General features: G+C 40.0%; 1 protein-coding gene across 2 annotated transcripts in view; it reads left to right on the forward strand.

Moving 5' to 3' along the window:
• The window catches only part of LOC121713804 (erythroid membrane-associated protein-like), a 54,303-nt gene extending 40,540 nt beyond the window's left edge, over window positions 1-13,763 (forward strand). The window contains exons 1-3 of one of the 2 annotated variants that reach the window (XM_042098751.1): window positions 6,431-7,241; window positions 9,840-9,993; window positions 13,419-13,763. In XM_042098751.1, coding sequence (XP_041954685.1) covers window positions 6,843-7,241; window positions 9,840-9,993; window positions 13,419-13,687 — 822 coding nt within the window. In that variant the 5' untranslated portion in view covers window positions 6,431-6,842 and the 3' untranslated portion in view covers window positions 13,688-13,763. Of the gene's footprint in view, window positions 1-6,430; window positions 7,242-9,839; window positions 9,994-13,418 lie in introns of those variants that run through there. The other variant, XM_042098755.1, reaches the window with a different exon arrangement.
• The last annotated feature ends 223 nt before the right edge of the window (window positions 13,764-13,986 follow it).

Here is a 13,986-nt window from a genome sequence, read left to right on the forward strand (position 1 = left end):
GTGCAAATATAGGCTGATTCATGTTCCCTTGCATTGTTTAACTGAGGTCCATGGCTAGTCTGGCTTTCATCAGACCAAGCTCAATCTTTTAAGAAATCAAAAAATAAATAGCGGACAGATCAGGCTGGGTTCACCCAGCCTAGTCCATAGGCACCCGATATTGTTTAATTTTCCGATTGAGATATACACGCTCTGGCTATTCTAAATGCAAAAATGCATCAGGGAGTTATGACAAAACGGTAACTAACAAACTAGATCCTAATAGAAAGCTGTTAGCTTCCCTAAGCTTCAGGTAGGATTATAAGGTAGGCCTATTTACAACATAAATTGTCAATAGGCTATGCTGGCGACACAAATAAAATCTCCTTTGGAAACCAATGGCTTACGCCTTACAGTATCAAGCGGACTTAAACTGTCATATCGTGGCAAAAAGTTGTAATAACATTCATGCAGCTCCATGAGTCAAGGAAAGCGCGAATGAAGTAGCCACTTCTAAATGGGACCCACTACACAGTAGCTTAAGGTGTGTTGCTAAAGCAGCCATAATGAAATGAAGGTGTCATTGTTTGGATACTTCACACACACGTGCTTTTTAATTTCACAGACTACAACTACCAAGCTGTAATCAAAGCACATCGATTCCCCTCTCACACCCTGCACGCACTTAAAACAAAATAAACAGGCGTCTCAGTCACACGCATGTATAGGCAAAACTGTATCAGACCGGTGTAGTGTAACGTTGGTAAATCTTCCATTGCACAGAATGATTTTGTAGCACGTGCAATAAATGACAGTCGAAAGATACAAACAGTGCTGCTATACATTTGCTTGGTATAACCGAATTTATAGTTTTCTACAAATGCAATCAATCAAATGCCTCCATCACTCAACCAACGCTAATGGTAACATTACCTAGGTCCTTATTGATATTACAAGATTAACGTACCTGCAGGGTGGTCCCCGGGGACGAAATGAAATTTTTCCGTAAAAGTCTAGTGGGGCTACATACCCACCAAATTTCATGTACCCCGGTGGTTCGGTGTCCCGGGTATCAATGACCAAAAATTCAGGGAGTAGATGACGGGAAAAATTCTTGAATTGTGTGCATGTGTGCGTGTACAAATTTGTGTTTATGTGTGTGGGTGTGTGTGTGTGTGTATGCGCGTGCTTGTGTGTTTGCCTGCGTATGTGTGTTTGTGCATGCATGCGTACATATGTCTACTGTGTGAGTATGTGTCATACGTATGATTACTGTAAATGTATGTGTGTGCGTGTGTATCTGTTTATGCACATGTGTGCACATGGAATGGGTTAACATGACCCCTGGAGGCAAACATACGGAAAAAATTGGTCATCCTAGGCCCTACAGTTCTCAAGATATTCACAGAGAACTGTGTCTGCCCTACCTTCCTTTCGGGGGGTCCAGTCCAGCGGGGGAGGGCTACAGATCAAAACGACGAATGACGGTTCCATGCTATCCATGTGGGGGTACATGCCCACCAAGTTTTGTGTACCCCGGTCTTTCAGTGTCCCAGGAATCCTTGTTGGTGTACGTCACTAAATGTACACATAAATTATTTTATTGTAAGGCCCCCCATGAACGAAAGTACACAAAACTTGGCATGCATTCGGAGGGTGTCATAATGATCCTACACTTTTAATTTCGTGCAGTTTTGACCTTGTCAGCCAGAGATATATTGATGAAAACACCTAATTTTTTGCTTTTTAATTTTTAACTAGGTGGCGCTATACATGAAATAAGTGGTAATGGGATGGGTTGACATGTCCCCTTAAGACCAACATACATAAAAAAGGTGGACCTCCTAGGCCCTACGGTTCTCGAGATATTCACAGAAAACTGTCTCCGGCCACCTACAGGCCAGTTGGTGTATAGTAACATAAATTAATTTATTGTGTGGCCCCCCATGAACGGAATTCCACAAAACTTGGCGTGCATACAGAGGGTGTCATAATGATCCTACACTTCCAATTTCGTGCAGTTTTGACTATGTTAGGTCACAGATACCTTCAATTACAACACCTCATTTTTACTTTTTTGTGTTTAACTAGGTGGCGCTATACATGAAATGAGTGGTTATGGAATGGGTTGACATGGCCCCTTGAGATCAACATACAAAAAAAAAAATGGTCCTCCCAAACCCTACGGTTTTCGAGATATTCACAGAAAACTGTGTCTGCCCTACCCTCCTTTCGGGGGGTCCAGTCCAGCGGGGGGGCTACAGATCAAAACGAAAAACGATGGTTCCATGCTATCCATGTGGGGTTACATGCCCACCAAGTTTCGTGTACCCCGGTCTTTCAGTGTCCCGGGAATCATTGACGGAAATTTGGGCATGCGAAAAAAAAAAAAAAAAAAAATCTGACTAAACCTATATGACCGCCGCTTCGCTGCGCGGCGGTCATAATAACATCTCATTTTAGACTATATTTCAAAGTTTGACGTTCATTTGGATTATTAATATAACATCGTGTTTTGTAATTTTTGGCGAAGACATGCATTCCGTTAGGGATATTGAACATATTTAACATTCTCTAACCATCATGATTTCGATTGGTGCAGTTTTCAGCACAAAAACTCATTTTATTCTTTTGCTCTTTTGCATTGCTCTATGCTGTTCTGTGGTGCTTTCTGCCTCTTGGTTGCGCAGGCATGTTTTTGTGACGTTCCATAGAAATCCATGTATAGAGTGGCGAAGTCCCACCCCTTCTACTTCCGGTCCATGGGACCTATCTTTCAAAAAATTATGAACGGGAGTTAATGGAGAGATAACAATTATTTTTTGGTCCAGTTTGAATTGTGCCACGAATTTCACGTATGATGTGTGAATTTAAAAGATAATTTTTTACGTCAAGAAAGTACCGTTGTTCGATAGACTTAAAAAGTTATGTTGGTTTTGTGCGAATCCACTCAGTGGACTACATCTCTCGTCTCGAACGATGTACATCACCAACGTAATGAAACGATAAGAGCTGTTATGCTAGTTAACGGTTGCATCTTGCTGCCTGCTGTCACTTAACAGATTGTAATGTACAGTCTATGGATGAATACAACTTACCTGATGTGTTTAATCCTCTGACTCATGGTATTTTCTTCGGCAAGGAAAGCCCAATTAAGACCTGTTGCTGGTATGCTTGTACAATCTAGTGTGGTTGTGAATGAGCTAATGTCACTAGCGCGACTGATAGGTTTGTAGTCGTTGTAATTACGATCTTTTACAATGTTGTAATTCAATAGTTACGAAACAAACTGCAAATGTCTTTACATGAAAAATTGTCTTTAAAATTGACAAACATCATATGGGTAATTCAAGGCACAAGTCAACCGGGACCAGAAAATAATTTATTTTTCGCCATAGACTGCCGTTCAAATTTTTTTGAAAGATAGGTCCCATGGAGGCAAACGGGGCGGGACTTCGCCACTCTATTGTATCCATAGACAGCAAAAGCAGAGAATGTCTAATAAGGGGAGAACTGCCACTCTCGGAAAACTTCCGGTTTCTGAAATGGTTGCAGTTCCTTCTGCGGTTCCACATGAGGGCTCGTCCACAAGTGCAGAATGCATGGAGGTCTATGGAGCTGTACCCCTCAAAATCCACTTTTCTCGGGATATAATTTTTTCCCAAGTCATTTGAATATTGTATTTGAAAGGGGAGGCAAAGAAAATACACTTGGTTGAGTATTATATTTTTTAAAGTCACTTAATTGTTCTTAAAAGCCTTTCAAACGTGTCAGTGATGTCACTCATTAGCACAATGCTAGCGTGTTATGGGCAACAACGACCCAACCTGTAAGAAAACAAAAGGACATAAGTACTCGTTCATTCAATTTTTGACCTATAACCCATGTTGAAGTTATACAAACTACAATCGAATCTGAGATTTGTCAATGACAATCAGGTGACAGAGACAAATTTAGCCGTCTAGCTCCATTGACTCCCATTCATTCTGCACTTATGGCGATCGCCCCCAGTGGAAATCTGGTGGAACTGCAACCAAAATTCGGTACAATGGGACTTAATACGGAGTGGCCAGGCTCTTCGTAGATGGGCTCTGGTAAAAGAAATGGACGAACAGACTCCGTCGTCTTCAATGGGAGGGCACAGAGTCAAATAGAACGATTTTTCAGTTGGTCCCCCCAGTACTGCGCAGACTTACACTTAACTTTGTGACGTTAGCCATAGAACTGAATCAAAGATCCTTGATTACTAGCAAGATAGAGCAAAGTAATTCGTTACTATGGGAGCACAACGGGACAGTTCCGGTCTGCATAAGTGGGAGTGTCACCTTACGTTACTAAATAAACTTTCTCTCTTAACAAGCAATAAAAACAGATAAACATAATTGTGTTCACATTATTATTGTCTATAATCATATATGATACCAATGAATCATTCTTTAGGACATGATATGAATAATTTAATTAGTCATGTGAACCTAGCTAGCTAACGCTAGCTTAAAATGCTATACAAGTGGATGGCAATACAGCTTATGCGCTAACAAGTGACTAGTTGAAGGACTTCGCTTAAACTTAAAGGGGAACTTGGCAACTATTTCAACGTAATAAACCCGTTTAGAAATCATTTGGATGGTTAAATGACCTGTTCCGGTGAAAATGGTGACTTTCCCCGCTGCGCCTAGCGTCCTCAGGCGAAAAACCAACCATGCAACATTGAGACTACCGTCCCGGAAAGAGAAGTGAGAAACAAGACACTAGTTTTAAATCGTGTTTCTTACCTTGTAACATCCACATAGTTCTGCCAAACTTATGCTAACCGTTCGCTAGCTTGTAAACAAATCCATGTGCTTTATCGTTACCTTTTCCCACAGTTTGAAATAGCATAATGCACAATTTCTCCAGCAGAGGGGGAAATCCTGCCAAGTTTCCCTTTAATATACTGTTGCAAATTCGCTTGAGTATAAACTATCCACTTTAACTAATGTCAGTAATGTTATTCAGCTAGTTGTCATTTCAAAGAAATTACACTTCTCCGTTTAAAATGTTACCTTAGCTAAGAGGCTAGCTAGCATGCTAACAACCGGACAGTAACTGGCAGCAGCATGGTTTGATATTAAGTTATTTTATTACAAATCCTAACACTAAAAAATTACACTTTTAGGCTTGAAATGATCCCAGACACTTACAGATTATGACAAAAATTTCCAAAAAACCCTCAACAAATCCAGAAAGACATAATGACCAATTTATTGGTAAAATTCCACAAGTCTCCATTGACATTAGTGCAGCGAGGGTTTACTCTGGTCTGCATAAAGGGGGATTTCCCCCCCTCCCCCTTGCAATAATCGAACGCGTAAATTGTCGAACGTTTGCGCCTCTCGCTCCGCTTTAACCCTCTCTGACTGAATCTTGTAACTCATATGATAGATACGTTAGACCGGCACAAACCCGGGAACTTGACTCGTGACAAACGTTCCCGCCCCTTTCGGGGGGAAAACAAACAACCCCTCTCATTAACTCCAACGCAAATTAGGGTCAATAAACGTAATTCGTACAGAAATCGCAGGAGTAAATAATAACAAAAAATACCACAAATCAATATGACCACTCAATACATAACCACTTTGCCGGTCGTTGACCGTGAAAGATACCTACAAAAGCTTAATTCAATTAATATAAAAACATGTCCCTACAGTCTCCCGAGTACGAAGTGGTGCAACAACCCCACTCAGTGACCAGAAGTGTCATACGGTCTTCTCTTCTTATGGCTTGTAGCCATAATTTTCTTCTGTCAGGATTTTTTTTGAGAACATGGTAGGCAAAAGAAACTCAGGGAGGGGTTCTTAGCTGTGTGGTTGGTACATGTCTACCGGTTCGCTCTGGCTTGTTCTGAGGGAATGTTTTCCCCTCAAAAGGGGCATGGCGCAAACAACCTGCTCTGTGTGACGCGGGTCCGGTTGTAAGTATACACAGAAATTCTTCTCACACTTCCTTCGCCTTCAAAGTCATCAAAGTTAAACATTTATTTATGTATTATTATTAATATCATCCTCACCAAGTCGTGTTAATGTTGAAGCTATACATGATCATCTTCAAAAACAGTCATGCTAAAACAAAACAAAAAAGTTATAGCCTTGAAGCTAATCTTCTTTCTACTTTTCCGACCTACAGTCAATCCATCGAAAACCTCTGAAATGATTAGTGCCGTTTTTTTTATTTTTTATTAGGTTTACTTTTTTATTAGTATTAGGTTGCCTCTGTGTAATGCTTTACCTTAACATACGGTCGTGTATGCTAGGTTTTGCTTATGAGTTACCGTCATAGACAGTAAGGTGGACTGAGCTTCTTATCCAAACAATACGGTTATCTCCCTACGGCGCGAAAGAGAGATTACGTCAAAGCTAGCTTCCCTCCAACCGAACAAGCTAACCATTCTTCTTACGGGTAACCAACGTTACGGGCGAGGTAGTGGAGTCTGTTTTGCCTTTGTAGTGTTTATGTGGATTACACAGAAGCTACAATATCGGCACAGGCTATTTCTTATACACAAGTATGCAATATTTCTACAGGTACATAATTTTTTCTCACATGTACAAAATATTTCTACAGGTACGAAATGTCTTTGCACTTTCAGAACTCAGCACAGCTGCAAAACTTTATTACACATGTGAACATCTTTACACAACCTCTCAATATTAATGACCCTATTTTGACTCCATACATATTAAGCTAAGCTAAATATGTCCTTCCTGCACACAAAGCATCGTATTACATAGGAGAAGGTAATAAATTGGCGCTTGAGCTCTGCTCGCATTGTGGGTGATACAGATAGAGTTTGTTGTTGTTGTTTTTTTTGGAAAGTCATAATGGTTAATTCTTGTGTTTGTGCTGGTTGCACTAATTCCAGCCTGTCAGGACATCGCGTCCACTATTTTCCTAACGAGAAAAGCAATCGTTTTCGTGCTTGGGTGCGTTTTGTACAAGTAAAGAGAGGGGACTTCACCGCCTCATCTGTCACAAAAAACACTGTTATATGTGCCACTCATTTCACACCGGAGAATTATCAGCCTGGAGATATGATGGAGTTTCGGATGGGATATCGAAGTCAGAACCGGGTGAGGCTGATACATGATGCTGTTCCCTCGGTGCAGTCAATGGATTCAAGTCCACCACCATCAGAGTTTCCGCCTGAATCTGGCACGTTTGGGATTGGAGGAGCTAGCGCTAGCAGAAATTGTGTGCACCGAAAACGCAAGCTTCACAGAGTAAGTCTCCTTACCTTTCACTTTTTTAAATCTCACTTTAACTTATTACGAAATGTTTAAGTGAAATAATTTCAGAGATGAGAAGTGATGTTACAGCAGAAACAATTCAGTTTGGATTAAAAATGGTCAGTTCTTGTGCATCAATGCGTCAATAATAATAATATGTATAATGAGAGACAGAGACCAGACTTTAGCGCAGCTGTTTTTCATGACTGTCTGCCTTCTCACATCAGCACAAAGAAGGCAAATTAGCATCATACCTCCTTACTGTGGAACTCAAATTATGTATTTTATCAAAAAGTGTAGGCCTATATTCTACAACGTGATGCTGCCACTATAGAGGTTTAATTGGTTAGCTACTTTGGTTTTACTTCTGTTTCATAAAAAATAATAATTGCTGTAGCTCTATACTGTATGCAACATTATATTGCTGATTGGTATCTTTGTGCAACCAAACTAAAGTTGAACAGAAGGCGTATAAGAGCTTACTTACAGGTCAATGTACATCGTCAGGTGGTGCATCCAGGTAAAATACTAATTAAAACCAACCAAGACATTGTAAACAAATGGTTGAAAAATGTGTTACAATATGCTTTTTCAATGTGTAAAGTATTTATCCACATTTTAATAAAGTATTTCACAAAAGTATTGTGTTTTTAATAAAGTATTAAAATGTGAATAAATAAAGTAGGCTACACAATAAAGTATTTATAAGTTACTTTTAATACCAAGGTCAACTAAAACATAATAATGTGTTAAAGTGATAAAGCGATTTTGATGCGATCATAGTAGTGCCCCTAGCACTCCCATTCAAAAGGCCATTTGACCCGAAAACGACAATACGGTCAATCTTAAAAGTGGCGCTTCCGTCCTAATTATGCTTAAACTAAAGTTTGACTCGAGTACATTCACAAAAAGACCCTAAGTTGCATTTTGGCTAGAGTTACGCTTTAAGCACTGTAGACACTCTCAGGTATACTTACAAAAAGAAAGAAAAACACAGAAAAAAATAAAGAAGTGTTTTAAAAGCCTTATTAGTCAATGACCCTTACCAATGTCAGAGGTGACTTGTTTTACTGTGCTAATCAAATAATCTCATTGAAAACATTTATGGTTAGTAATGCTTGTGAATAGAGCAGGGGTCTCAAACTCAAATGAGCTGGGGGCCACTTCTGCCAACGTCATCTGATTGGAGGGCCGGCTATTTCTGAAAATGCAATGTTCTTTTTTTCAAATACCACACAAAACTGCAAACAGAAAGTGCAAGTGTTTTTATCTAGTTTTAGACACCTGTGCTAGCAACCTTAGCTTATAAATAAAATAATGATAAAATAAATATTAATACAAATTATAAAACAAACTAGTCAAACTAGGCGTCAGGGTTAAGAAAGCAACACCATTGGATTTTTATATCAAAATTTCAAAAGGCCATGGCTTGAAAGTGGTCAGAGATAAAGTCCTACTGTAAATATAAAAATCTTTGAGTATAAACAAAAGTTTATGAAGGGGGTAAATGTACCCATCACTGGATGGCAAGCACCTCAAATTATGCACCTTTCAGTAAATACTGGATGAACATATTTGAGCAGGTTTACTTTCCTTTTTGTCATATTACCCACATAACAAATGAACGGGAAAACACCTAAGATGTATATGGTTTAGTGATGTATTACTAAACCACAAGGCCTACAATAAAGTATTCTGGTCAAATCAGTTCCTATCGCGGGTAATCTGAGTACCCAGAAGTTCGCATCATATTGCGGGTGACTTTGTAGTTCTTTAGAGCCCTGTTTTTACTAGCCCTGCTGTCTGTACCACGTCCATTACGGACACGATTACCACTGCAACCTCCAAGCTATGTTGGGCAGAGGGTCGAAATAAGCATGGTATGCTTAGTGGACACCGTCGTATACACGCAAAGACGCACCTCCATTCACAGACGCACTGTGACTATCACTGTCAATAGACGATCGATCATAATCTACAAAAGGATATTCTCCTTCAGAATCAGAATAGGTGAATAACATAGCCTATACCTAAGACTTCATCACACGTGAACGTTTTTCAACATTAGGTGTAGGCCTATTTCTGCTTCAATTTGTGCAAAACTATGGCCTGCATCGCTTCCGCGTCATTACAAATGCACGTCTTTGTGTTTCTCGCGTGTAATACAAGTATTTCTGGAAACTTTGCGCAGCGATTTTGGGTTTTAATCAAGCTCTGGATGTCTAGCACATAGTGGAGCAGAGTAGGCTACAATTGAGATGTCACCATACTTGGATCTATCGTCTACTTTAATCAGTATCGTTGTTTGTCGCAATTAAAAATAGCCTCAAGGGCCACGTATTTTGACATACGTCGCGGGCCGGAATTGGGCAGGACGCGGGCCGGTTTTGGCCCTCGGGCCGGGTGTTTGAGACCCCTGGAATAGAGGTTTTATTTGCATTATGCCGTAGCTGCTTTGGTTTTATTGCTCTGCTTTATATGAATTAATAGCTGTAGCCCCAATGTAGCATATTGCTGATCCAGTTGGTAACTTTGCACGACTAAGCTAATGCAGTTGTATTCTATCTTCATGTGATTTTGGTGTGTTTTCAGATTTTGGGAGAGGGTGCAGCCAGTAATGAAGGGACAGATGCACCTAGCACTGTAGAGTTTGAAGACACAGAGGACTTCTCTACACTGTATCCTCAACCATTAGTGCTTCATCATGGATCTCAGCGCAACATCAAATGTCTACAACGTTCATCAGGTAGTGTAACTTATATTTAGCAGTACCTGCCACATTAACATTTACAAACTTTTACAGATTACAAATGTTCAACTTTATAACAGTAGAAAGCAGAGATTTTGTACTGAACTGTGTTAGATTGCACAGGTGTTGTGACCACTGAATGTACAATGTTGCACGTTATTTCCATTTTTATTTTGAGTATTCGAGCCCTTCGCAGTAGCCTACACAAGTCTCGCATTTCTTCCTGTAACTAACTCCTTCTTGCATATGCCCCATGACACAGACCTTTTGCACAAGGGAACCCTTTTCTTAGATTTATGGTCTCCATAGATTTCAATTCAATTCCTGAGTATTTTGCGCAGACGTCCTGTACACAAGCCACTGAAATTCTGGCCAAACCATTTCACTTTCATAATAGCCTGCACTACCATGCCTGAAAGACACAAAAGTCAAAACAATCTACACAGTTTTATTTTAGAGGAAAAAGTAGGCTAAAACTCCTGACCCTACTGGATGACGCTGTCGTCTATGTCACATGGTCGAAAACAAGGCTGATGTGAGAAGTTCAGTGAAGTTTGGAGTTTTGAAGTTGCCATGAGTGTAGCAAGTAATGGCTTACTGCTGTGTAACAGACTAACAGAGAAAGAATGGAGTCTTTTAACTAATGCCCCCCCCATTCAAGCTTTACTCAAAATGCTACAATCTTTCAAGAATCTTTCCCAAATCTAGTCAAAGTCTTCTGGTATAAAGATGGCTTTAGCTGTGCGGTTTAGCATATTACAAGCGACAGTCAGGAGGACCTGTATAACATGGGTAGCTACCTATTCTCAGACCTGCCAATCTGTACGCGTTTTTGCGCAGCGGCCGCGCATTTTCACTTTTACTTAGAAGTACACAAAACGAACCAACACCCAACTTCTCTGGAAGGCTCCTTGAATTGTGTGTATTAGACAAGATGTAGTGAGAGAATGACCGGCAAAGAGCATGATTGGCTTCTCTTTGTGCTATTTTTGCTGGCCTACCTATTTCTTTGGGGAAGCCGTGGCCTACTGGTTAGCGCTTCGGACTTGTAACCGGAGGGTTGCCGGTTCGAACCCCGACCAGTAGGCACGGCTGAAGTGCCCTTGAGCAAGGCACCTAACCCCTCACTGCTTCTGTTGTTGCAGGCAGCTCACTGCGCCGGGATTAGTGTGTGCTTCACCTCACTGTGTGTTCAGTGTGTGCTGAGTGTGTTTCACTAATTCACAGATTGGGTTAAATGCAGAGACCAAATTTCCCTCACGGGATCAAAAGAGTATATACTTATACTTATACTTCATCTCTCTCGCTCTCTTTCATTCTGCGTAACCTGCTGCAGTGATATATCTGAAGAAAATGCAGACTGATATAAACAAGCCCTATGTTACACAAAAGTGTATCTCTGCCTATAGACTTGTAAACACAAGCCCCATGCTACACTAAAGTGTATCTCTGCCTATAGACTTGAGGTAAAACATCCTAGTGTTGCTCGCTGTTACTTTTCTTCTGCCCTTGGTGGGTTAAATGAAAGCCTTGCTGAGGTGAGCTTAACAAGTGTTACTTGCAAATTACGTTTCCCCAGCTGGCCATTTTGAATTCCTTTGCAAAACTAAAAAATTTGCACTGGGTGCTATTGTGAATTTACCTAGCCCTAATAGTCTAATGTTGTCTTGGAAAGTTATTGTTGTTAGTTTTCAGTTAACATTATATTTTCAGATGTCAGTTAACATTATATTTTCCATGTGTCGCTGGTTAAACAGGATCTGTGAAAGTTTTCTGAACTAAAAGGTTGTCAGGGAGCGCAGACCTTTCCAAGGCCAAATGCAGCCATTTGCAACGAGTCTGGAAGTAGACCTAGGCTAAATATTTTGAGCTGCTTAGTGATACGTGTTTAATTTGCTCTTTTTCATCATACATTACATATAGAACATGACCAGATGAGATTAGATCAGATTCTTTATTATTAGCCCGAAAACAAGCTAGACCAAATAGGCTTTCAGACGGTGACCTACAAAAAGTACCCAAAGCTGCCATCTTTGCCCATATAAGGAGCCCATATCAATCTTGCCCTCACACACACACTTTCACCCTCAAAAAAAAAGATTGATTGATTGACCTAATAGGCAATGACTTTAAATTCATATATGTAGTTGTTACTACAACTACTATTATACTACTATTACTAGTACAGTAGTTGTTACTATTTATAAATGTATTGTGTATTGTAAATGAGTGTTTGATTTGTATTGTTTGTTTTCTCAATTTTCATGTGATGTGTTAATGATATGAGAATATATGACTTTCAAACTTTTTCTATGCTAGATAATTTGCACTAATAAAATGTATTGGCTTTCTAAAAACGCTTTGAATTATTTATGCTTGGGTTAAAACACAAAATCGTAACATATTTCATTTGCACAGGGCAGGCAGGAAGTGCGCAAAGCAAAAATTGACCAACTTTGTGTTCATCTGTCCGACACTAATTGTTAGGCTTGAGGCAGCTAATGGATCATACAGAAGAAGCAATATATTAACCCCCCAAGAGTGGCATCAGAAATACTGAAATCACAGTTTCAACAGTAGACATTAGGACGATCTGAGCTGGTAAGTCCCGCCTTTTCCGCTATCCCCGCTGGACCTCTAGATTGAAAAATCGTTAATGCAAGTGAATGTGAGAAAATAATTATTTTCTGGTCCCGTTTGAATTTTGCCATGAATGTGAACATATGTTGTCTGTGAATTTTTAATATAAATTTTCGTGTAAAGATTGCTACAATTGAGCGGGTAGAAGTTTGATGCGGTTAAACTTTGTGTGAGAGCACTTTGTGGACTACAACTTTCCGCTAGACGACAGCTAACTAGTTTCCCTAACAACCATCAGTTGGTCGAGATGTAGAGGGTTATTAAGATCGACTTTGAACACAGTGAACCATACAACTTTACAATCACACTGTATCATAGTGTTAATGTGTTGAGTGAAGCTAGACATGTTTCGAATATTTTTGTTACCATGTGTGTTTATTCCTGCCGTTACAAAAACTAGCATCTCAGTTAATGTTAGCGATTAGAGCTAGCTCACGTCACAGGCGACATGTAGTCTTTCTCGTTATGTCTTTTCCACAACTGATAGCCGAAGAATCATATATACTGTCAAACTCGTAACATGAAAAATTATATTAAAAATTCACAGACAACATATGTTCACATTCATGGCACAATTCAAACGGGACCAGAAAATAATTATTTTCTCACATTCACTTGCATTGACGATTTTTCAATCTAGAGGTCCACTGGGGGTTTAGCGGATAGGCGGGACTTACCAGCTCTATAGCCTACTGTGTAAATTGAGTCATTCATTCAACAGCATACACAGTTCACCATATTATCCTAAGATTTAATGATAATTTGACTTGTTTCTTTTGCAGAAATAAAGTCTGAAATGACAGAAGTTACTGAACCTGCAAAACTGGCCATGTCTACCACTGTAAAGGAGGAAGAGGAGGAATATGACAGTTTCATAGAAGAGTATTTCAGAATCCGGACTGTGGGGGAACAACCTGGACTCAAGCAGGAATATGAGACTGAAGTGTACACATCAACAACATTGACTTGGAAAGACACAAAGTATTCACCCACCCACATTAAAGAGGAGGACAAATCTGATCTAAAGGAATATGGCCTTGATGACATGTAAGTAATTATGACCGCTGCTAGCGAAGCGGTCATATAATGATTGTCAATCATATAATGATTGAATGAATGAAGCCCCCCCCCCCCCCCCCCCCCCGTCATCTACTTCCTGAACGATACCCGGGACACCGAAACACTGGTGCACATGAAATTTGGTGGGTATGTAGCCCCACTACACTTTTACGGAAAAAATTTGTTTCGTCCCCGGGGGCCACTCCCAAACCCCCCCCCATGAAGAATCTTTTATGGTATGTTGGTCTCAAGGGCCCACATCAACCTGGCCCATAATCACTCATTTGTGAT

Source organism: Alosa sapidissima, chromosome 7, assembly GCF_018492685.1.
Source record: "Alosa sapidissima isolate fAloSap1 chromosome 7, fAloSap1.pri, whole genome shotgun sequence".
NCBI lineage: Eukaryota > Metazoa > Chordata > Actinopteri > Clupeiformes > Clupeidae > Alosa > Alosa sapidissima.